At 60.3% G+C, this 23,855-nt stretch overlaps 1 protein-coding gene across 1 annotated transcript; it reads left to right on the top strand.

The window, feature by feature from the left end:
* Window positions 1-929: 929 nt before the first annotated feature.
* FGF4 (fibroblast growth factor 4) lies at window positions 930-2,708 on the top strand. Its single transcript, XM_023239032.2, has 3 exons — window positions 930-1,269; window positions 1,789-1,892; window positions 2,409-2,708. The coding sequence occupies exons 1-3, from the start codon at window positions 930-932 to the stop codon at window positions 2,583-2,585; spliced, it is 621 nt and encodes a 206-aa protein (XP_023094800.1). The 3' UTR covers window positions 2,586-2,708.
* The last annotated feature ends 21,147 nt before the right edge of the window (window positions 2,709-23,855 follow it).

The following is a 23,855-nucleotide window of genomic DNA, read 5'->3' as shown; positions in this document are numbered from 1 at the left end:
ACACCCTCCTCACTGCCGCTCCCCCTGCGTTCTCTTAGCAGCGCCCACCCGGAAGCAGCACCCTGCTCCGGGGACGCCTCCACCCGGCTTACGCTGCCGCCGCCCCCAGAGCGCGCGGGTGGCCAAACCAGAGTGCAGGGGGCCTGCTGGGACCACTGGCTTCCTCCTTCCCTGGCCGGCTCTCGCGTTGCTGAGTGCCCCCAAGCTACCCCCAAACCCAGGAGGGGCTGCAAGGTCCCAGCAAAGGACCCGGGCTCCTGGGAGTCCCCGAGAAGCCAGGCGCCAAGAGTGGCTGCTGGGAATTGAGGGTGCCGGGGTTAGGGCGGCACTCAGAGAAGCTGCTCAGGCAGAGGCGGAGAGAAGGGGACGGGCGGGGACAAAGTGCGGGAGGCAAAACTTTGGCTGGAAGGCCGGAGTGGAGGAGACGCGAAGGGGCGGGCCAAACAGGTCGGCGAGCCGGGCGAGGCCAGGGGCGGGGGCCGGGGACCCTCCAGGTGGCACCAGCGGCGCTCGTCCCGGCCGCCTCCCCTCCCCCAGCCCTGATTGGCAGGCGGCCTGCGACCGGCCGCGAGCGCCACAGCGCCCCGGGCGCCCGGGCGAACGCGATCGGCCCCCCGCGGGAGTAGGAGGGGGCGCCCGGCTATATATAGCGGCTCTGTCGCGGCCGGCCCAGCGCGCAGGGAGGCGCGCACCGCTCCGCAGGGTCCCAGCCCGGGCCGCGCGTCCCGCCCCGCCGCCCGCCCCTCCATGCAGCCCGGGTAGCTGCCTGCGCCCGGGGGCCCCGTCGCTCGCCTCCGGCTCCTCCGCCGGCCGCGCACTCCCCGCCCGGGCCCGGCCGTGCGCTCCCGCCGGCCGCCACCGGCGCAGACGGTCCCGGGCGTCCCGGGCGCACACGGCGCGACTGACGGACGCGCGGCCCGAGGGCTGGGATGGCGGGGCCCCGGGCGGCCGCGGCGGCGCTGCTCCCGGCGCTCCTGTTGGCCGTGCTGGCGCCCTGGGCGGGCCGAGGGGCCGCCGCCGCACCCACCGCCCCCAACGGCACGCTGGGGGCCGAGCTGGAGCGCCGCTGGGAGAGCCTGGTGGCGCGCTCGTTGGCGCGCCTGCCGGTGGCCTCGCAGCCCAAGGAGGCGGCCGTCCAGAGTGGCGCCGGCGACTACCTGCTGGGCATCAAGCGGCTGCGGCGCCTCTACTGCAACGTGGGCATCGGCTTCCACCTCCAGGTGCTCCCCGACGGCCGCATCGGCGGCGTGCACGCGGACACGAGCGACAGTGAGTGGGGCGGGGGCCGGGGCAGCACCTGCCGGCGGCTGTGGGAAGCCGGGACCGGCTCGGTCCCGGCCCCTCTGGCGCAGGGACACGAGCGCTCTCGGCCCCCCGGAGTCGCCGCGCGGACTGCCGCTGCGCACCCGGGCGGCCGAGCCCCGCCTCCCCGCCCTCGGAAGACCGGGCTCTGGGTGCCGAATTCCAGCGCCTGCGCCCGTGGGCACGGGAGGAGCGGCGCAGCCAGCGGCACCCGCGGGGGCCCGGGGAGCGCGTCCAGGTCGGGGACGGCGGGGCCGCCTGGGTCCTACCGTCCGGGGCTAGGCGCGGCCGCCGCGGGGGCCGGGCAGGGAGGCCAGCGAGTCCGCGCCCGCGCCCGCTGGGCCCCGGGGGGTGGGGGGGACCCTTGCATCCATCCGCACCCCAGAAATGAGGGGCCCGGAGGCTCGCAGGCCGAGGAGGGGCGTCCGGGCCGGGTGGGGCGGGCCAGGGTCCCCTGCCCCCGAGTGACCGGCGCCCCGCCCCCAGGCCTGCTGGAGCTCTCGCCCGTGGAGCGGGGCGTGGTGAGCATCTTCGGAGTGGCCAGCCGTTTCTTCGTGGCCATGAACAGCAAGGGCAAGCTGTATGGCTCGGTGAGTACCGCAGGGGCCGGCGGAGCCCCAGGCTGGGGCCGCGGGGCCCGCAGGATCGCTCGCGACCTCTCCAGGCCGGCGGATGCCTGGATCATGGCGACTGTGGTGTGGGTCACAGGATCGCCACCGTCCCGGGCCCCGAACACAAGCGCCCTGAGGCAGTGCGGTGAACTGGGCCAGTGCGAACGAGGGGCAGAGCCCCAGGACGGGGAACCGGGAGATTTCTGCCATCCCTGAGTGGGCACCTCCTAGTCCCTCAAGAGCTGCCCTCCGCAGCCCTTCTCTGTAGTAGCGTCTCTGGTGGGTTCCGGCCCCAGGCCGCAGGACGGGAGCCTTTAGGGCAGGTGGCTGGAGCACCACCTGCTGCTGCGGGCTGGCCACATCTGTCCCCAGCTTCCCAGGAGACACCTCTCAGCCAGAGCAGGGCCGGGCCAGAAAGGAGCCCCTGACGAGTGGCCCTCAGGGTTCCCTGGCCAGGAGGTGGCCCCTCCTGACGCCGTCCCTTCTCCCTCCCAGCCCTTCTTCGCGGAAGAGTGCAAGTTCAAAGAGATCCTCCTTCCCAACAACTACAACGCATACGAGAGCTACAGGTACCCGGGCGCTTTCATCGCCCTGAGCAAGAACGGCAAGACGAAGAAGGGGAGTCGAGTGTCACCCGCCATGAAGGTCACCCACTTCCTGCCCAGGCTGTGACCCCCGGCCTCCCGCCCCGGTGTCTGGGCGCTCGGGGGCCTTTCTTCAGATGGACAGTTTAAGGCGAGAGTAGGTGTAAGATATTTAAATTAATTATTTAAATGTGTATATATTGCTGCCAAATTATTTATGGTTCTGTGGGTGTGTCTTGTTGTTTTGTTTTTTTTTTTTTGGAAAAAAAGACAAAGTGAAACAAACAAACAAAAAAAAAACCCAGCCCCGGGTTCTCTGGTAAGACGGTGAAGAGCCTGCCACTGGCGTCATTTAACGTGTCAAAAAGTTGTCACAAGTGAGCTGCTACTTCTCTGTGTGTTTAAAAACGGTGACGTCAGCCGCCGGCCTCAAGCCCGCTTTGCACGGTGCCCTGTAGTGTGGCTGTGAGCGTCCCTGCGTCAGGACGGGCCTTCCTGGGGGCCCTGGAGCCAGCTAAGGACCCTCCCAGCCCCCGGCTCTGCTCCCGGCATCCTCCGGCGCCCCGCTCCTTTGGGCCCTGTCGCTGTCCGTCGGGGCGTATCGCCTTACTTGGGGTACAGAAGCCGCACTGTGGGAGTGAGCCCTGCCGCTCTGTTTTTAGACCTGCCAAGACTGACCTTTGAACTTCCCTGCAGTCAATCTTCCTCCATCTCCCCGACGGGGGAGACTCTTAGACCACTCTGTAAACCCCCGCGCTCCTTTTTTGGATCAGCCACAACCCGCGTTGCTCTGTGGCCCCTGGGAAAGAGGCCGAAGCAAAGCCATTTGGTAAATCCGACGGAAAGGAACCGCCATGCCCGCGGGAAGCTAGACGTTGGCAGACAGGTGTGAAAGACTACGGTTCGTGAGAGCAGGTACTTCTGGTAAGTCACAGAATATAGGGTTAAAAAAAAAAAAAGCACCAACCTGTGCTTGGGCAGCTTGGGGCTGAGAACTAGCTGTTGACTTTAGGTGAAATGTCCCCGTAACGGGACAAAAACACGTGATGCCGGGTTTGCGTGGAGGAAGATCTGTCCCTCTCCGTTGCATTCCCGGATTAAGTGCGTTTCGCATCTACCTCGGGAGCCCTTAAACCAGTCGTCTGGCGAGATCTGCAGAGGGCTCGGACCGGGTGCAGGGGAGCACCACCCCCAGGGTCTCTTTTTCCATATGTAGCCAAAAGGATCGCAGATAGCCTCCGTGCGTCCCATTCAAACCTTGTCACGTTTGAACTATCTTTACCCCGCGATTTACTTTTAGTAAGGATAATCATGGTGAAAATATTTGCAGACAGCTGTTAGAGTGCACTATATGGTCACCAAGTAACCTTATATTTTTCTTTATATATTTTACAAATGTAACCCCTGTCGGTGGCAGCAAAGACACAGGGGGGCAGGGTCGGTGCTGTTTAAAAAAAGGCCCGAGGTGACGGCAAACATTTAATTTTAATGAATGACTTTTTCGAGTTTCTCCCAAATGACCTTAGCTCGCTACCAGGAATGCTCCGAATGTTTCGTCAAGACTTCCACGCTCTCCCAGGACGTTCCCGAACACGGCGTCCCAAATTAACTTTATGGGAGTCCACAGACGGCAAGACTGGACGCTCGGATTGGCGTTTTTTTTGTCTTTCACATTCCTTTTGGAAACCCTGTGGTTCGAAGGCAAGTCATCCACTCAGAACACTGTCCTTCCGCCCACCGAGGCGGCTCGCGAAGCCTGACCGCCACCCGGACGGTACGGTTTCACCTGCCGTCCATGCGGCCGAGCCCAAATGTTTTCCATTTGAATCTGTGTCCTACACTCCAGGAGAGGAGTGTATCGAGGAGAGGAGATAGATGCTAACGGATCTCCGCGCGGATGGGGCCGCGGGGCGGGGCGGGGGGGGGGGGTGGGGGGCGGGTGCTGGAATGTGCGGACGTTCTGGATCCAAAGGACTCACGCGGCGAAGTCTTAGATGCCTTGAATTGTGGCACGACGCCTCGTCTCAGAGCCCGGTCGAACTGTCAGGAAGTGAGAGGCCTTCCGTGCAGACCGTGGTCTCCCCCGACGACCGGCGCGTGTTCCGCGAGGAGTCACGCGCCAAGCGTAGAAGCGATGCATTCGGACCTTTGAAATATTACGAGGGGTTTCTATTGCCGCGATAGGATTTAGGGTTTCTGTATCTACCGATGTTCCCAGGATCTGTCTGTAGTTCTATACAGGTGCCGACCCCACGTTGTGATGTATGTGCTGTGCACACTGAGATGCCGAATAAATGGAAACATTTATCGTGTATGAAAAGAGCCCCGTTGGACTTGACGTAGCGTTCGGGGGAGGGTGTCGAAAACGATTAAAACCTGCGCCGAAAGGCCAAGTGTAGGGTTCCCTCCCCGTCTTCCAGTGTCTATTTGAGGCCTTGAGCCTTGCAGGGCTGCGGGTGGGGGTGGGGGAGACAAATTTTCGCCAGCTGGGTCCACACAAATGTGGCCTTGAAGACGGGAGCCTAGCGGGGTGTGAGCGTCACGGGGTTTCGCGGGGACTCTGAGTCTTGCGGTTTATTCTCGTGATGGGGACGGTTCACGCCGTCCCCACGCTGGGACCAGCCAGAGCTCTGTGCCCCCTGCCCCGGTCTGGCACGGGCCCCAGCACTCTCCCGGGGGTGCAGAGGGAGCCCCCAGAGCTGGTCATCAGAAGCCCGACTCAAGAGGTGCCGGGGTGGCGTCAGTCGGTTGAGCGTCCGACTTCGGCTCGGGTCAAGATCTCGCGGTCCGTGAGTTCGAGCCCCGTGTCGGGCTCTCTGCTGACGGCTTGGAGCCTGCTTCCGATTCTGTGTCTCCCTCTCTCTCTGCCCCTCCCCTGCTCACACTCTGTCTCTCTCTCTCTCAAAAATAAATAAAAACACGGGGCGCCTGGGTGGTGCAGTCGGTTAAGCGTCCGACTTCAGCCAGGTCACCATCTCGCGGTCCATGAGTTCGAGCCCCGCGTCGGGCTCTGGGCTGATGGCTCAGAGCCTGGAGCCTGTTTTCGATTCTGTGTCTCCCTCTCTCTCTGCCCCTCGCCCGTTCATGCTCTGTCTCTCTCTGTCCCAAAAATAAATAAACGTTGAAAAAAAAATAAATAAAAACACTAAAAAAAAAAATTTTTTTTTAATTAAAAAAAAAAAGCAGATTGACCCAAGCGGAGTTTTCAAACCCTTAAGAAGATGCCACCAAGGAGTCTTGAAATCGATGTGCCGACTACAACTAGCCTTTTGTAAAAAGGAAATGGAGTATGGTCATGTGGAGCAGAAACTTCCAGAGCCCGTCCGCCATCGGAAGGGTATAGATTAGTTTGGGAACACTGTGTATATAACGAGTCTCTACTAGGATGTGACATAGGACGTGCTTGCTCGTGTGCGTTGCAATAAAAGAAATTAAGTGGTGACCTCGGGTGCCTGGGATCTGGGTCCCCCTCCCCCCCACCAAACAGATGCAATCGCCTGACAGAAAGAACCCAAAGGAGGCAGTTGGGGCTGGGGGATCCTTAACCGTACCGTTGTGGTCTCCGAGACGTCACCTTCTCCTTCTTTTCGACGCCCGAGACCTAGCTGTGCCCAAGATGTGCACGGGCGGTGTTAGGGGTTGAATCGCGGCCCCCTGAAAAAGAAATGTTGGAGCCCTGGCCCCCAGGACCTAGAAGGTGACTTTGTCTGGAAATAGGGGCTCTAAAGAGATAATTGCGTTAAAATGGGGTCACTCGGCTGGGCTTTAATCCCGTGCGGCTGGTGCGCCTCTGAAGGGTCCGTGTGAAGAAACAGTCGGAGGGAGAGAAGGCTGGGGTGTCGTACGGACAGGCGGAGAGATGCCACGGCACGCTGGGAGGGGGCCCCCGAGAAGATTCTCTCTCACAGCCTCGGAAGGAGCCGAGGGGCACGCGCCTGGACTTCAGACGTCCGGCCTCCGGAGCGGGGAGACCACGCGTCCCGGTTATGTGAAGGCACCCAGGGTGGTGGCATTTTGTCACCGCAGCTCGAGAGAGACTAGTACGTGTAGTTGACTCGTATTTCCTCCAGGGTGGGTGGTGGGGGGCAGGGATGAGGCCCGGAGCCCTGACTGGCCAAGTCCAGGCTTGGCTTTTCTTCTGCTGTCCCCTGGGGTCCCCAGAAGGTCTCTGGCCAAACACCCCCGGCCTCGTCCAGCTGCTGGGGTGAAAACCTCCCCTTTGGTGGCAAAACCCGACAGCCAGACCGAGCCTTCCCGCCTGTGGCACAGGCTGTGAGGGGCCCAGAGGGGGATGGAGGGGCCACTCACTCACTCGTGTGCCTACGACGTTGCCGGGCACAGTGCTAAGAGCTCGGTAGCTAAGTGAGGAAAAGGAAGGGCCGGGGCCCTCGTGACAATGAGAGCGTCGGCCGCACAGGAGGTCGTGAGAGCCCTTTGAGGTAGATGGGGCCACCCCGAGGGGAAGGGAGGGCGACGTGGGGAGGCAGGTGGCCCCCACCCTGGCCTCGCTGGGGAGTGGCATTTGAGCAAGGACTGGAGGCCCTGAGGGAGGAAGCTCTTCTGGGAAAAGCATTCCCGGTGGCCGAGGGAACAGCCAGTGCGGAGGTGCTGAGCTGGGGCAGCCCCGGTACGTGGGGGCCCCTCCGAGGGGCCAGGGGGGCTGGAGTGCTGGCATGGGGGCGGGGAGGGCAGAGAGGCGGGTCGTGGGGACTGAGCGGAGCAGGGACGCTGCCGGTGGGCGAGAGTGGATGGTGGCGGGAAGGGGACCAGGCTCCTGTCGAGTGGGGTCGTCCTGACAGCAGGTGGCCCAGTGGGGTCCCTTCTCCGGTTGAGCTCCTCAGCCCTGCCCTCTCCGGTGAGCCAGCCTCAGGCCCCCTGCCTCCCAGCTGTGTGACCTTGGACGAGCCCAGTGACTCCTCTGTGTGTGAGGCCCGGGGCACAGTAACTGCTGTTTTTTGTTATTCTTAAGCTCCAAACAGACGCCATTGCGGCCTTAAGGTCCCAGTCCTTTTCACCTCCATGCCTGTGCCCGGAGTGCTGTCCCGTGAGCAGAGGCCCTCCGGGCTGGCAGCTCCTGGCTCCTTGGAGGAGACGCGTCACACCCCAGATTTCTCCTCCTCCGTGCAGCCTCCCTGGTTCACTCCAGCCTGCCTAAAGCAGGAGGGGTCGAGTCCCCTTAGCATTTCCTCAAGGCTAATACTTTGTAAGTGTTCTTGGCTCATGATTTGAATCCTACAAGCTTCCTAAAGAACGTGGGAGGGGAGGCCAGGGCCTACAAGGGGGCAGGGAGAGCAGCCCAGCGCTGAGGCCTGGGAAAGAACTGAAAGGCCACCGGAGCCCCAGGGCCTCAGACGCCCTTGCGGGACGCTGAGATGCCCCCTCCCCACTTGGAGCCTCGGGCGCTTTCCGCTTGGGGCTGCGAAGCCACCTCTGCCTCCCCGGGTCCACACCCTAGAAGATCCGCATCCACCGGCCTGCCCAGCTCCCTCCCGGAGACGCAGGCCAGACCCTGGGGTCGCCCTCCCGCCCCCACCCACACCCGGGGGACTCGGTCTCACCTCCTCTGAAATCTCAGTCTTCCCACCTCCCTGCCGGCCCCCCACTTGCCCCTGACGACCCATTCTCGGGGCCTGCCCGGCGCCCGTGTCCCAGGCGGCCTCCCCGGGCTGAGCGGCAACCCACAGCCCCCTGTTGCAATGAGAACCAAGATCAAGGCCCTTGCTTGGCATGGCCGCCGCATAACAAGCTACCCCAGAGCTAGCGACTTAAAACAACGGTTTTCTCAAAAACCGTGCACCAGGAATTTGTACAGGACCCTGCAGGGGATTCTGCAGACCAGGGGCCTTACAACAACAGAGATTTGCCATCTCACCATCTGGGGGCCAGAAGTCTGAAATCAAGGTGTTGGGCGGGCCCGAGCTCCCTCTGGAGGCTCTGGAGAGGTCCTTCCTGCCTGTTCCGGCTTCTGGGCTTGTGGCCCCATCCCTCTGGCCTCTGCCTCTGACTTCACGTGGCCTCTCCTCTGTGTCTCCTCTGTGTCTCCATCTTACGGGGACACGGGTGGTTGGGTTTAGGGCCTATCCTAAGCGGATGAGACCTTATCTGAATTAATTATCTCTGCAAAGCACCCATGTCTAAAACTGTCACATTTACAGGTTCAGAGCGGGCATGAATTTGGCGGGGGGCGGCCGGGCGGGGGGAGCCCGTAGAAACAAATGAGGAAAACAAACACGTGATTGCAGTGGAGTCTGGGGTGTGAGCCGTATGCTAGCTCCTTCCCACCTGAAATCATGGGGTCCCTGCTTTTGTACCCCCTTATCAGTCAGTCCCTGCCTACAGACTGCCCGAGGGGACAGCAGATCCTTCCAGGCACAGTCAGGCAAAGTGGCTCCTTTCCAGGAAGGGTAAGGAGCTGGGGGGCTCGGCCGTGAGCAGCCGGGAGGTAGAGACCCCTGGAAAAGGGATCTGGGTGGGGACCGCCAGCATCCACCACACCCACAGTTTTTCCTAGCCTTCCAGGCTTATTCATGGAGTAATGAATGACGTAACGATGTGCGCGGGGCCAGCTCCCCCTGTCTCCCCAAGACTGGGATCTTCGGGGACAGGGGGGTGTCCCCAGGACCCAGCGCCACCCTGGGTCCCTAGCAGGCAACCTGAGGAGCCTTTCCTGCCCTCGCTAGGTGTGGAAGTTCAGCGTGGGTTCTCCCCCAGGCCTCAAGTTCACACACCCCCCCAGCCCGTGCTGAACAGAGACCCCCGAGCCAGCTGGTCAACCAGCTCACAGCGGGACTCACGGAAAGAGAACTTCCCGGTGCCATGGTCAGGGCGCTTAGCCACTGACTCTCCATCCCTCCCCCCCCCCACCCCCCCCCCCCCCCCCCGGCTTCTCCCACCCCCCGGGCACCTGCCGCCCTCCCTACTCTCCATCTCTGTGAACCAGGGGACTCTAGGGACCTCTCGAGGATAGGATTTGTCCTTTGGTGTTTGCCCTGCTCGTTTTGCTTCGCATAATGTCCTCAAGGTCCCTTCGTGTCACAGCCCAACATCCTTCCTTGTTAAGGCTGAGCAATATTCCCTCGTGTGGATGGACCACGTTTATACGTTCAGATGTCGACGGACACGCGGGATGCCGCCACCTTTTAGCTCTCGAGTTTTCCACAGCCGCTGTACCACGTTCCCTTGCCATCGACAGGGCGCGAGGGGTCCGGTGTCCCTGCGTCCTCGCCCACACTTGTCTTTTCCGTTTTATTGATGGAGCCATCCCGATGGGTGTGACGCGTATCTCATTGTGGTGTTGATTCGCACTTGCCTGAGGATTAGTGGTGTTGAGCATCTTTTCATGTGTTTATTGGCCTTTTATTCGTCCGTCTTCTTTGCAGAACTGTCTATTCAGGCCCTTTGCTTGGCTTTTCATCAGCCTGTTGTCGGGTTTTCGCTGTGTGTGTGTTCTGGGTATCGATCCCCGGTTAGATAGACGAGCTGCAAATAGTTTCTCCGGTTCCGTGGGTGCCCATTTACTCTGTGGGCCGTTGGCTTTTGATGCATAGATGTTTACATTTCGTGGCGTCTGGTGTGTCCGATCTTTTCTTCTGTCGCCTGTGCCTTTGCTGTCTTCTCCGAGAGATCACTGCCAACGCGGCAAAGCTTCTGTGCTATGTCTTCCTCCAAGAGCTTCACAGTTGAGGCTTTCCACTGACGTCTTTGAGCCATTTGGAGTTTATTTCTGTGCTTGGTGCCGGATAAGGCCCTTGTTCTCACCTGACTGGCCTCCAAGCCTCTCTTTCTCAGCGGTCTGGGCCTCTGAGGGTGAGCTGGGTTTTCCTGTCGATGGAGAAGCTGGAGGATGGCCCCTGGGATGAGGTGGGGTGTTTCTTGCCAGGCTGGTCCCCCGCGTGGCCGCTCCTTGGTGCTCCTGGGCAGAGACCAGGGTGCCCTGGGTTCACATCCGGGGTGATGTGACGTTTTTCACTTCATGAGCTCACTTTCACGCCATCGTGCCCGGCCTCCCCCAGGAGCCCCCTGGCGTGTACACGAGGGGTCATGTGGACTTCGGCTGTCGTGCCTTTGAGGGGCGGGTCTCACACTCTGACACTCTGGATGGCCTTCCACGCTCCTGGTGCCCGGGACTCACTGGGGCTGCTGGTGCCATCCTTGGGAGGTGTACCAACCCAGACTGGGGACCAAGTCAACCTCGATCCGGGTACTCTGCAACCGCTCCTTCCCCTGCACACACACACACACACACACACACACACACGGTCACAGGGTTGGCCGGATGACCCTAGGAGCCCCAGGATTTGTACCTGTGGGGTCAGCCTTGGGCCCCCGTGGTCAGGTCACCGCCCAGGGGTGCTCTCTCTGGCTCCCGAGCCCCAGTGCCCACACCTTTGCCTCTGGCCTTGGACAGCAACCATCCCCCAAGCTGCCCCCATTGGTCCTGAGAGGTCCCTCTGTGTTGTCAGCCCCGGGACTCTCCAGACGAGGTTGGGGGAGGGGGGTCCAGGCCAGAAGCAGGGGAGGCAGCGGGGGAAAGCCTGGGTCTGGGGTGAGTTTTGAACAACGAGATCGAACCCCACTGAGTCCTGTGTCTTCAACCGCAGGATGGAAATAATAGTAATAAGGCCTCCCGGCAGGTCGTCTGGGGGCTAAGGGAGGTGAGACAGTGCTCCCGAAATCTCACACGCTCAGGGGCCGCTAGGGCTGCCACGACTCAGCCCCAGGGGGCTGTGTCATCCTGGGCTCTGGGTTCCTCTCGCACGACTTAAAAAAATTTTTTTAATGTTTATTTATTTTTGAGACAGAGAGAGACAGAGAGCAGCAGAGAGAGAAGGAGACACAGAATCAAGGCAGCTCCAGGCTCTGAGCTGTCAGCACAGAGCCCGATGCGGGGCTCGAACTCACGCACCGTGAGATCATGACCTGAGCCGAAGTCGGACGCGTAACCGACCGAGCCACCCAGGCGCCCCCTCCTGTGTGACTTTAACTGCTCCTACAAACCTCGTGTACTTTTATTTGCCTGATATTTTTGTTGCCACCGATCCCTCCATTACTTAAATAATTTGGAGACTACAGTACCCGCTGAAATGGGAAAACGCTGTCCCTTGCCAGACGCAGGAGGTAGGTAACCCCTGGGAACAAACACAAAATGCAAGATACAGTTACCTGCCCAAAGCTCTGAGCCTGGGGCTCACTATTTCTCTTTCTCTTTCTCTCTCTCTCTCTCTCTCTCTCTTTTTTTTTTAAAGAGGGAGATTTGCAAGTGTTAGAAATGTGTTAAGAGCTCGCTGTCACCAAACAGAAACTTTCTCCTCTTAAAGAGCATGGCCTAAAGGGACTCTCACCCTGTGACATTCCAAGTGATTTAATGGCACCCTCGTCCCACCTAAAATCAGCCCTCCTGCTGGGGGCCAGCGGGAGACCCTGCCCTTGGATAACACCCCCTTAATACACACACAAAGGGCAAAGACAGCCGAGTCCCTGGGCCGATGGGGAGCGCCCTGGGCGCCCTCTCCACACCACCCCGCCGGCACCTGCCCCTCCCTGTGCACGCGCCCGCACTCTTGGATCAAATACAAAACGGTAGCTCGAACTCCGTGGAGGTTTGAGGGTGGTCGTGACTTCTTTGGCTCTCCTCACAGCGAGTGTCCCTCCCCTTCTGGCCACCCCCCAGCAGAAGTACACCGTGTGCCTTGTAAGGCTGGGTCGTGAGAGGCGGTCCAGCCTCCGTCTAGTTCACGGGCCCCTTGTCCTTGCGACCTTGAGCCACGGCATCTGGAACCCGGCGACCCGAGGCGGCCATGTTGGGCGGAAGCCCGAGCTGCACGAAGAGGCCTGTGTCCTTGCTGGGCGGCGACCGTCCTCGCTGTGTCTGGAACTCAGACTCTCGCAGCCCAGGCACGGGACATGGAAAGAAACTTCCAGCCGCTTGCCTTCTGAGCCGAGGCCCCAGGTACCTTGCAGCCAAGACAAGCTACCTCGTGTCGTGTCCAAGTTCCTCACGACAGACTCCGTTAGCCCGGTAAAATGGTTGTTGCCTTTTTGTTAAATGTTTCTTTATTTTTTAGAGAGAGAGTGAGCACGGGGGGGGGGGGCGCAGAGAGGGAGGGAGACAGGGGATCCAAAGCCGGCTCCAGGCTCTGAGCTGCCAGCCGTGAACCCACTGTGGGGCTCGAACTCACAAACCATGAGATCGTGACCTGAGCCGAAGTCAGACACTCAACCGACTGAGCCCCCCGGGCGCCCCCATTGTCGCCTTCTGCACTAAGTTTTGAGGGAGGGGATACGAGGAGCAGGCTGTGACGGGGCGGGCTGGGTGGCTCGGTCGTTAAGCGTCTGACTTCAGCTCAGGTCATGATCTCACGGTTCGTGGGTTCGAGCCCCGCATCGGGCTCTGTGCTGATGGGGAGGGGCCTGCTTGGGATCCTCTGTCTCCCTCCCTGTCTCTGCCCCCCCCCCCCCATTCACGCTCCCTCTCAAAAATAAACAAATAGAAAGGACATTTCTGGAAGAGACGCAGTTAAGGCACAGGAACCAATCTTAAAACTGAGTTTTAAATGTTCAGTAGATGCATTTTTGTTTTTTTAAAGGATGATGGTTGAGTCTTCTGCAGGACCACCCAGAAGAAATACCTTCCAACTCGTCTGTCTCGCTGCTTTCCTGTGGTCCCGCCCCTGGGCCTTTGCACACTCGCCCTGCTAGCCCTCTGGAGGGGGGGGGGGGGCTTCTTATTTCCAGCCGCCTGCTCTGGGCACCAGCTCACTCACAGGCCACAGGGATCAGCCGGTCTCCTTGTCACCCTCCCCTCGAGGTAACTGCGTCGTCTGAAGTGACCACATGTGCATCTTTGTATTTGCTCCATGGGTCAGGCCTCGCCCGTCTGGGTCAGGGCTGTGCCCCAGAGTGGGGGCAGGGCACCCAGGGGACCCTCGGCGTGTGCTTGTTGAATGAATAACAACGAATACGTGGAATCCGAACGCCTGGTGATAACCGAGCTGGAATGTGTCACTGTGGCTCAGGACAGGTCTTGGAGGCAGAAGAAACCGGCCTTAAGGAAGTATAAATCATCCCCCGAAGGGTGCTGGACACTTCTGGGTGAGCCGTTCTGTTATTAGCTTTTTCTTTAAATCGGCTCATTTGTTTAAGGTTACTTATTTATTTGGAGGGGGAGGGGCAGCGAGAGAGGGAATCCCAAGCAGGCTCCACCCTGCGCGAGATCCCATGAACCGTGAGATCACGACCCGAGCCGAAATCAAGAGTCGACGCTCAGGGCGCCTGGGGGGCTCAGTCGTTGAGCGTCTGACTTCGGCTGGGGTCATGATCTCGCGGTCCGTGGGTTCGAGCCCCGCGTCGGGCTCTGTGCTGACAGCTCGGAGCCTGCTTGGGATTCTCCCTCTCTCGCTGCCCCTCCCCCACTTGTTCTCTCTCTCTCTCTCTCTCTCTCTCTCTCTCTCTCTCTCAAAAATAAACATTAAAAAAATTTGTTTTAATTTCTACCTTTTGGAAAAAAAAAAAAAGACTGGTAGACGTCTAAATTGGCCACAGGCCCTTCCTGTTTCCGCGGAGCCTCCTCAGGGTCCGGCTGCAGCTCTCCCGCCAGGGGGTGGAGTCTGTTTCCCCTCCTTGAACCCGGCCGTCCTCCTCCCGCTGAGGTTAATGGAGCAGGAGCCGCACACGAATCTATACGGAGGCCTGGAGCCCAGAACAAGGTGTGCGAACCGCAGCCAGCCTCCGGGCCGGGACAGGCTCCACTTGCCTGCAGGCCTGTGGTCGGGGCCTCCCCGAACACTCACACTTCCCAGGGAGGCCCCTGGCCCCTTCCCAGCTCCTTGACACGAGCCCAGGAGTCGTGGGCCTTCAACAGAGGAGCAAACAGTGCCTGCCAAGCCCCCCCGGCCCTTTGAAACTGGCCTGATTTGTACTTCAGAGCTAATGTGATTAGAAATGAGATTGTCACCAGGATATGTTAATGGGTTCAAACAGCTCCCCGTCACCTTCCTGGGGGGCTGCCCCAGATGACTGGAGCCTGGTGTCTCCAGAGCTCTGGAGGGCGCTGGGGGGCTCCAGGGGGGCTCTGAGGGGCTCTAGGGAGTTCTAGGAGGCTCTAGAGGGAAGTCTGGGGGGTTCTAGGATGCTCTGGGGAAGGTCTGGGGGGCTCTGGAAGGCCCTTGGAGCTCTAGACGGCTTTGGGAAACTCTGGGGGGCTCTGAGGGGCTCTAGGAGTCTTTGGGGGACTCTGAGAGGCTCTGGGAAGAGCCTGGGCTGGGGCTGGGGCCCCCGCTTTGCTGAGATCCTTGCTCCTGGGTCTTATGAGAGGCCCTACAGCCCCGTGTGATGATGGGCGCCGTGGGTGTCTCCTTTCGCAGGTGAAGGTCAGGCTAAAAACCCAGAGTTTGCCTGGCCAGTGGGTGGGGGGAGCACACTTGGCCCCCGAATTCCTTTAACCCTGTACTCTCCTTAAGCCCTTCTCCCCATCGAGAGGGAAAGAGAATGTCCAGGCTGGAAAGACAAGGAGGTTCACAGGTGTCCGCGCCTCTTGTCCCCCGAGCAAGTGGAAGTCAAAGGGTGCGGTCCTGGGGCAGCTGTGACAAATCGCCATACACCCTGGGGGCTTAAAACGGCAGAAGGTTCTCTCCTGGTCTGGAGGCCAGAAGTCTGAGACCCAGGTGCCCTGCTCCCTCCGGAGACGCTGGGGGAGGGCCCTTCCTGTTCTTCCAGCTTCTGGGGGCTCCGGCGCTCCTGGGGGCGGCCGCCAGCCTCCAGCCTCTGCCTGCGGCTCCGGTGGCCATCTCTGTTCTGTCCCTGCTTCTGCCTCTCCTCCCGTGAGGACACCTGCCATTAGGTTTGGGGCCCACTCTAAACCCAGACTCATCTCACCCCAAGATCCTCACCTTCATTACAGCTGCACAGACCCCTTTTGCGAATAAGGTCACACACGCACAGGTACCTTGTGGGGTTAAAACTTGGGCACATCTTTTGGGGGGGCACCATTCAATGCATTACGGAAAGGGGCCGCAAGCCCAGCCCCACCCCAGCCAGCCTCCTGGACTCCAGATGGAAGAGACAGGGAGCTGCTGGCTGGCCCCACCCAAGGCCACGGCCCAGACACAGCCGACAGAGGAGCAAGCCCAGGCATGGGTGCCGCGCGATTCGAGCAGAGACCGAAGCCGGTCTGGGAGGGCGGGGGCAAAAAGAAACAGCTCTCGTGGCCCAGCCCGCGAGGTCCCTGCCACCTTCCCAGCCCCATCCGCCCCCCTGTCCTCCGTCCTTGTCCAAGAGGCCCCAGGGCCTTTGCACTTGCTCACTCGGCCTGGAGGGTTCTTGCCCCAGATCTTCACAGGCGGGCTCCTCTGAATCCGAAAGCCTCCTCCCTGCCCCAGCTAAAGCTCCCTCCCACAGCCCCTGCCTCGGTGCCTCCTATCAGCAAACCAAACCGTCAAGTTCATGAGCCCCGCGAGGGCAGGTTCCTGCCCACCTCATGTCTCTCCTTCATCACTGCATCCCTGGCGTCGTGGCAGGGGACGTTTGTTGGGCGGAGGAGTGAGCACGGGCACAGGCGGATGCCCCCTCCCCGGCAGCTCTTGTCTGGGGCAGCGGCTCCACGCTCCCCGTCCCCTGCTGTCTCCTCTGCAGGCTCTGGGGACCTTGAGGACAGTCGGGTCCTGGCTCCCAGCAGGCCACTCCTGCCCCACCCCGGGATGGCCTGGTCCAGCCAGGTGGGAGCCGGGTAGAGCCCTGGGAGGGCCCAGCTGCCTTCACACCTGGAGTGGCAGGATCATCCTGGCTGCTTGCTGGGGTGTGTGTGCCCGACCCGGAGCCTTTTGGTGACAAATGTGCATTTTTGTGAGCAAGATGGCCTCAGGAAATCTCTACCTATTCATGCGCAAACAGCAGGCCTTGAGCAGCAAGGGTCAGAGGGTGCTGGCCCCTCTCCCGTGGGGCTCTCTCTCATCCAGCTGAGCATGGGGGTCCCCGAGGTGCCTGGGTCCCCGAGGTGCCACAGCCTCTGCCTCTGCCTCTAGTCTGAGTCATTGGACCTTGATCCACACCTTGAATACTCCCAGTGACGGGCGCCTCACTCTCGACACCAGATGGACTGCGTTCGTGAGACGGAACAGAGCTTAATGTTTCGCTAGTGACCTTGGGGGTGATACCTCGTCCTCCCTGGGGACACACAAGAGTTATCAGGTAAAATCCCGGCCGGCCAGTTAAATCTGAGTTTCGCCTTTCTCGCGTAAGTATATCCCAAAGACGGCAGGCACAGTTTACTGGATTTGGGATGTACTCGTATGAACAAATTATTCGATCTTGGTCTGAAATTCAAATTTAACTGGGCGTCCTGTTTTTATTTACTTGCTAAATCCGGCAACTCTGGCCCCCAGTTCTTTTCTCTGGAGCCTTGAGGACTCTTGGATACTCAGGGCGGGTCTTATGGAGGGAATGTGACCCTCTGTGTGTCAGCTGTACTTAAAAAAAAAAGAGAGAGAGAGCAGGGCAGAGGGTGAGGCCCCGGGGGACTTTGGGTTCAGCCTACCTGTTGGGGTTCCACTTCTGGGTCCTGCCCACGGGCTGCGCAGAAGCTGGTTTTCTGCTCACCGTAGCATGAGAAGCACATTTCTCGAGTCCCCTGGGATCACGCATGTCCAGGGATGCTGGTCCCCCCCCCCCGCCCCCGGGACCCCTCAGGCACAGCAGGGGGCTCCTCTGCCAACTCCTGGCCCTCTGCCCTCTCGTCTTCTGGACTCTCTGCCCTTCTGGCTGGATCGCCACCCTCCGGTCCCCGGTGGGGAGGGAGGGGGCGGGCCCACTTGTCCCCCTCCCTTGCCCTGAGGACGATGTTCCGCGCTATCCTGGCTCGAACCCTGGCTCTCGGTTTCTTCCCCGGGGACTTTGCTGGTGCATGATTCCGAGCAAACCGTCCCAAAGCAGACTCTGGACATGTGGCACGTTGAGGGCCTCCTGTCATTGGGCGTCCGCTCAGCTCTCGGCCCAGAGGGGCGCGGGGCTCTCACGATTGAGCGCACATTTCCTGCCGCCGATCTGCCCGGTGCTATTCCGGTGAAGGAGCTGACACCCTGACCCCACGGAGCTTACGTTCTGGTTTGGGGGACAGGCGGTAAAGGAAACAAGAGGGGCGCCTGGGGGGCTCAGCCGGTTAAGCATCTGACTTCGGCTCAGGTCGTGATCTCGCGGTTCGTGAGTTCCAGCCCCGCGTCGGGCTCTGTGCCGACAGCTCGGAGCCTGGAGCCTGCTTCGGATTCTGGGTCTCCCTCTCTCTTTGCCCCTCCCCTGCTCACACTCTGTCTGTTTCTCTCTCAAAAACAAATAAACAAATAAACAAAAACAAACATTTAAAAAAGAAAGAAAGAAAGAAAGAAAGAAAGAAAGAAAGAAAGAAAGAAAGAAAGAAAGAAAGGAAAACAAGATGACTTAGCGTCCCTTCTAGAAGGGATCTTCTAGAAGGCTGGATGGCCACGGGGAATGCCGGCCTGTGGACAAGATGCGGGGCCTCAGTTTTAATTCAGGAAAGCCCCTGCTGAGAACGAGTGTGGCCTCTGAACATTGGCGTGAGGGCAGAAGCCAGCAGGTGGACCTAGGGGGTGCCAGGCAGAGGGCACAGGGGGACTGAGGCTGGGTGGGGGGGGGGGAGGGCTACAGGAGCCGGTGAGGGGGCGGGGGGGGTGCCGAGGCAGGCACCGGCCTCTCCTGGGGGTGAAGGGGAGCCGCTGGGTGGTCTGAGCAGAGCAGGGAGGTGGGAGAGGAGGGCGGGCGGAGTGGGGAGCTAGCTCTCTGCAAACACCGTGCTGTCCCAGCCCGTGGGGACAGGCGGGCCACCTCCCTGCCCTTGACTTTGATGACCAGTGAGCCTTCAGATTGGAAATGCGTTTGTTTTTTCTCCTTTTCAGTGAATGACTTATTTTCCGGTTTATAAAATGCACCCACCACACTTGCTCATGAGCTCACAGACCCAGAGAAAGAACGTAAGGAATTTCCCAGCAGCACGGGTGCCAATGTCACCCCCTCCCCACAGCCAGGCATTTCTGCCCGGCCCCCTCACCCCTGCCGGGCCCAGCGCCCAGAGGTCCCAAGCCAGCGGCCCCGTGGGAGCAGATTCCAGGCCTAAAGATCCACCCTCGCCTTGGGCCACCCCATCCCGGAAAGGTCCCCTGCCCGGCTCGCCCGTGGGCTGGCTGCTGGCAAAACAGGGGACAGCATGGGTCTCCAGGGACGTCAGGCCATCAGCTGAGCCCTGGGACGTGGGGGCGGGGGGGCAGCAGGATGAGACCCAACCAGAAGAGAGGAGGCGGCAGACAGAGGCCGGGAGCGCCCCTGACCCCGGGGAGGGGGGTCCGCCCAGCTCTGCTGTGCAATCTCGGACAAATCGCTTAATCCCTCTGTTCTGTACGCCGTCCAGCTGCGAAACAAGCACTTAGGAGGCTGGGAGCCTTCATTAAGCCGCCCTGGTGAAGGCCTCCGAGGCCACAGATGAAAGAAGGCCACTGCTGAGTCACAAAGTGTGCCTGCCCGTGACCCTCTCGGCCCAAGTGCGAGCGGAGGGAGGAGGCGGCTGACGTCATTCGGCCCCTAGCGCCCACCTGGCCTGCTCTGGGGCGAGGCTGGGCCCCTACAGCCCTGCAGGGTCTCCCTCCCGGCCCTGTCCCCTCCCTGTGCCTCACTGGGCAACACGGCGGGCATGTGGCCTTCAGAGGCGGCTGCTCTCGGGGCCAAACGGGAGGCCAGAGGCTGCAGTGGGTGTTAGGAGACACCTGTCTGGGACCGGTGTTCTCGGCTGTGCCCCGGCCGGCCTGGCCCGCTGTGTCCTCGGCCAGGACTGCCCCCGTGCCTCGGCCCGGATGTCCCCCTTCTCTCCCCTCTCCTAAGCCTCGCTCGTCCTGCAAGGCCCCCCGCACGGCTGCTGGCTTCTGGCTTCCGTGACCTGGTTCCTGGGTGCTCGGGACCCCTGACGGGCATGTCGGCGTGTGCTTCCCCCATCCCTTGAGCCCGCCCACCTCAGACCCTGGGCTGGCTCCCTTGTCTCCTGGCCTGCCCACATCCCATCAACATAGAGACTGGTGTTCTGGAAGCATCTCTCCAGCCGAAAGCAACCCCATTCCCTCTGGGGCCCTGCGCCCAAAGCCCACGCCGGTGGGGCGTGCAGCCTCGAGGGGTGCGACACGGGGTTCCCATGGGGCCTGGCCGTTCCGCTCTGGGGACGTGCCCACAAGGCTGGGCACGTGTCCTCGCAAAAACCTCGCACGTGTCCTTTGCCCACGTGTCCTCGCAAAAACCCGGACGTGAACGTTCAGAACGGCACTCTTCACAGCCACCGACAGACAGAAGCCACCCCCGGGTCCAAGCGATGAACGGATAAACAGCATGCGATCCGTCCGCACAGCGGAGTAGGACTCAGCCACCAAAAGGCAGCGAGCCCGGATATGTGCTACAGCGTGGACAGACCTGGGAGACGGTCACTAAGTGAAGGAAGCTGGACAGAAGGCCACGGACTGCATGACTCTGTACGAGATGTCCTGACTAGGTCAGTCTCAGGGACAGAAAGCAGACTGGTGGTTCCCGGGTTGAGGTGGGGGTGGGGGGCCCGGGGATCCCCTGTGCCTGGTGCAGCGTTCATCGTTTGTTTGGGGGGATGAAAACGTTCTGGAATTAGATGATGGTTGCACAGCATGGGGAATGTACTCACTACTCCTGAATTGTGCATGTTGGAACAGTTAAAATGGTAAATCTTTTTTTTTTTTTAATGTTTAGTTTTGAGACAGAGCATGAGCGAGAGAGGGGCACAGAGAGAGGGAGACACAGAATCCAAAGCAGCTCCAGGCTCCGAGCTGTCAGCACAGAGCCCGACGCGGGGCTCGAACCCACAAACCGTGACATCATGACCTGAGCCGAAGTCGGACGCTTATCCGACGGAGCCACCCAGGCGCCCCTAAAATGGTAAATCTTATGTGTACAAGCGTTTTCCACAATAAGCAGAAATGTCCCACGTCCAAAAGGAGACACCATCGGTGCGCACTGGAGGGGACAGTTAAGTGACACTCAGTTCACATCCCGCGACGTCAAAATGATGCAGATAGATGGCCCCGTGATATGGAAAACAGCAGGTTAGCCACAGTTGGAATACAAAGGGTTTGAAAAGTTTAAGTGTTTGTGATTCTGTGTGGAAGTTCTAGAAGGATCCTCCCCAAACTTCTCAGGCTGATTATCTCTCGGTGATGGGATTCTAGAAAGGCTGTATGTCTCTCGGGTGGCTCACTAGGCTAAGCGTCCGACTTCGGCTCAGGTCACGATCTCGCGGTTCGTGGGTTCGAGCCCCGCGTCGGGCTCTGTGCTGACGGCTCAGCCTGCTTGGGATTCTGGGTCTCCGTCTCTCTCTCTCTCTCTCTGCCCCTCCCCGGCTCACATGCTGTCTGTCTGTCTCTCTCAAAAAGCAAACAAATCAACATTTTGTAAAAACTCTTTAGAAGGGCAGTGTGTGAGCACATTCATTCTTATTATTTCTAAAATGTCCGCAGCAAACTTTTGTAACCAGAAAACGTTTCGGACGCGGACAAAGGAGAAAGCGTCAGGATTTCTCTAAAGTCCTGCCAATGCTTCCTGGGGTACAGAGGTGCAGGGGGTCAGCAGGGGACAGTAGGGAGGCCCCTCCTCAGCCCAAGTGACCCACATGTCTCCCCCCCACTGTCCCTTCCCGGCCAGGGGGCCCAGAAGATGAGGAGGGCCCCTGTGGACAGCGGGAGAAGGTGTTTCCTGCCCAGGAAAGGCCAACAACTTTTCTCTGAGGACCAGCGGTATAGCATTCATTCATTCATTCATTCACTCACTCACGCCGCTCTTGGTCCCGACACTCGCTCCGTGCCTGCTCAGGCCCCACGTGAGAGTCTGGGCAGCCGGGAGGCTGGTTGAGGCAGGAAGGATGCAGGGATAGAAGGAAGGGTGGCAGGCAAGCGTCAGGCCTTGCACCAGCCTCCCTGCAGTTTGCGACAGAGCGCTGGACCACCCACCTGGGCTGAGGGGCGATGCATGGCTGCGGAGGGGAGCCCAGAAAGTTCTCCCAGGAGGGGCCCCAGACCAGACATAGCCTGTTCCCCAAACAGGGGGCCTCAGAGACCACCCCCTAGCCCACCGCCCTGCTCTCCCTTGCAGTGGACTTGACTTTAATCCGGTGAGCGGACAAGCGATGAGGCCCTACTGTGCGCCAGGCCCCGGGTGCCGGGAGTGAGACACGGGGTCTGCTGGGGCCTCCGTTTGACAGTGGCTTTCCAGGAAACTAGATATTCACAGAAAATACCTGTAAAATCTAAGTCGCTCCCCTGCCCCGAAACTCCAGCGGCGCCCCACACAAGGTCCACACACCCTGTGGGACTGGGCGTGGCCGTGCTCCCCGAGTCCCGTCTGCCCCGCTCCCCTTGTTCACCGCCCTCCAGCCATACTGCCCGTTCAGGCCGATTCTTCAATGCTCCAAGCTCTTTCTACCCCAGGGCCTTTGCTCTGGCTGTTACCCATCACACGGAACACAGTAGGTGCTCGATAAGTTTTTGTTGAATGCACGAGTGACTAGAAAAAATAGGGTGTTGCTGACCCCCAGAAATACTGCCCGGACTCCTGCGACAGGGCTCTGATCAGGGCAGCCCTCTGGTCTCGACCGCACGTATTTTTTTTTTTTTTTTTTTTCCACCGTGGTGAGAATCCGCAGTCATTGCTCGGCTCGGCACTAATCCTGAATTAGTGAGGCACCACGGTCCTTTGGTGTTAACATTCTCTGAAGTTCGGCTCAGAAAAAAAAAAAGAAAAATGAAAAGGAAGGCCTCCCCCCTCCCCCCCCCCCCCCCCCACCAAAGAAAGGCACAAGTGAGCATCGCAGAGTTGGGGGCGAGTCAAGACCAAAGAAGAAAGCACAACCTGGCCCCGATGTTTGGCCCAGGCAGCCTTTGAGGGCCAGCTGTGCCCGGTGCGTTTGTAGCGGGGGCGGCACAGCCTGCCAGATGTTCCGCGGGACGACTGGCACTTCAAACGCCCAGGCCCCAGCCCGTTACCTGAGCAGGCTTTGTGCATTTCAAAGGGGAAGCCACTTGAACTTTCCCTGTAATCATTAGGCCCCAACTTGTCTTTCATGGGCCACGCTGCGCGGGGGAGTCCCGACCGTTACCAGGTTCTGATGGCCTTGGAGCCCACCTGGAGAGCCCCACCCGCGGCTACCTGCCGCGTGAGCTCTCGCTGCCCCGGGGACGCCCAGGACCCCGTCTGGCCGCGGTGTGGACCGGGAGGGCAGAGGCGGCCCGCACCCGCCTGCGTGGCCGTGGCGTCAGACTCCTGGGGAGGGCATCCCGATTCTACCACCTGCCGGCCGGCAGACCTGAGGCGCGTCCCCGGGCCTCCCCGACCCTCCGTCGGGGGGGTTGCAAAGAATCACAACAGGGCCTATCTTGCAGGCGTGCGGGGAGCTGCGAAGCGCTGGCATTTTCCAAACAACAGAAGCCCGAACCAACGTGTGGCGGGTTGAATAGTATCTTTGCGAGATTCGTGTCCACTCAGAACCTCAGAACGTGACCTCATTTGGAATAAGGATCTTGGCAGATGTGGCTCAGCTAGGGATGGAAATGAGATCTTCCCGGCTTGGGGGGGCGGGGGGGGGGCTAAATCCAACGACCGTTGTCCTTCAAGAGGCAGAAGGGAAGAAGGCCCGTAAGAGAAAGCCACGCGCGGGAGGAGATGACGGAGGCGGGGCCGGGGGAACGTGGCCGCAGCCCGGTGACCCCTGGAGCCCCAGGAGCTGGAGGGGCAGGAAGGACCCTCCCCAGAGCCCCCAGACCCTGGCCCGCAGACTGGGAGAGAATACATTTCTGTGCCTTTAAACCTGTAAGTGTGCAATGCTTTATCACAGCCCGGCTGGCAAACAATTAAAACAGGCAAATTGTTGCTACTCTAAGGGATGCTCCGTGCAGCCGAGGCGTCTCAACGGAAACCAGGCCCGACGCCCCGCGGTGGCCTCTTTCGACGGGCAGCACTCTCTGCTTCCAAAGCAAGCGTGGGAGGAGCAGACAGCAAGGGAAACAGGTTTGGGGGTGACAGAGCCGGGCTCGAAGCATGGCTCTGACCCCTGCCCGGCCGTGGGACTCTGAGAAGTCACGGCTCCTCTCTGAACCCCAGTCACTTCCCCTATGACGTGGGGACCGTTACATCCACCCTCAGGGTCTCCGTGATGATGAAACCAGATCAGGATGGGAAGCACTCTGGGCCTAAGTGTTCAGTAAAAGCGTGTATTAGTGACCCGTTAGTTAGCTAATTGTTGCACAGCAAACAGCCCCAGGAGCAGCGGTAGAAACCAGGGCCAACGCTGACTGCCTCA

Source organism: Felis catus, chromosome D1, assembly GCF_018350175.1.
Source record: "Felis catus isolate Fca126 chromosome D1, F.catus_Fca126_mat1.0, whole genome shotgun sequence".
Classification (NCBI taxonomy): Eukaryota; Metazoa; Chordata; class Mammalia; order Carnivora; family Felidae; genus Felis; species Felis catus.
The sequence above is the reverse complement of the archived record's forward strand: the minus strand, read 5'-3'. Positions and strand labels throughout refer to the sequence as shown.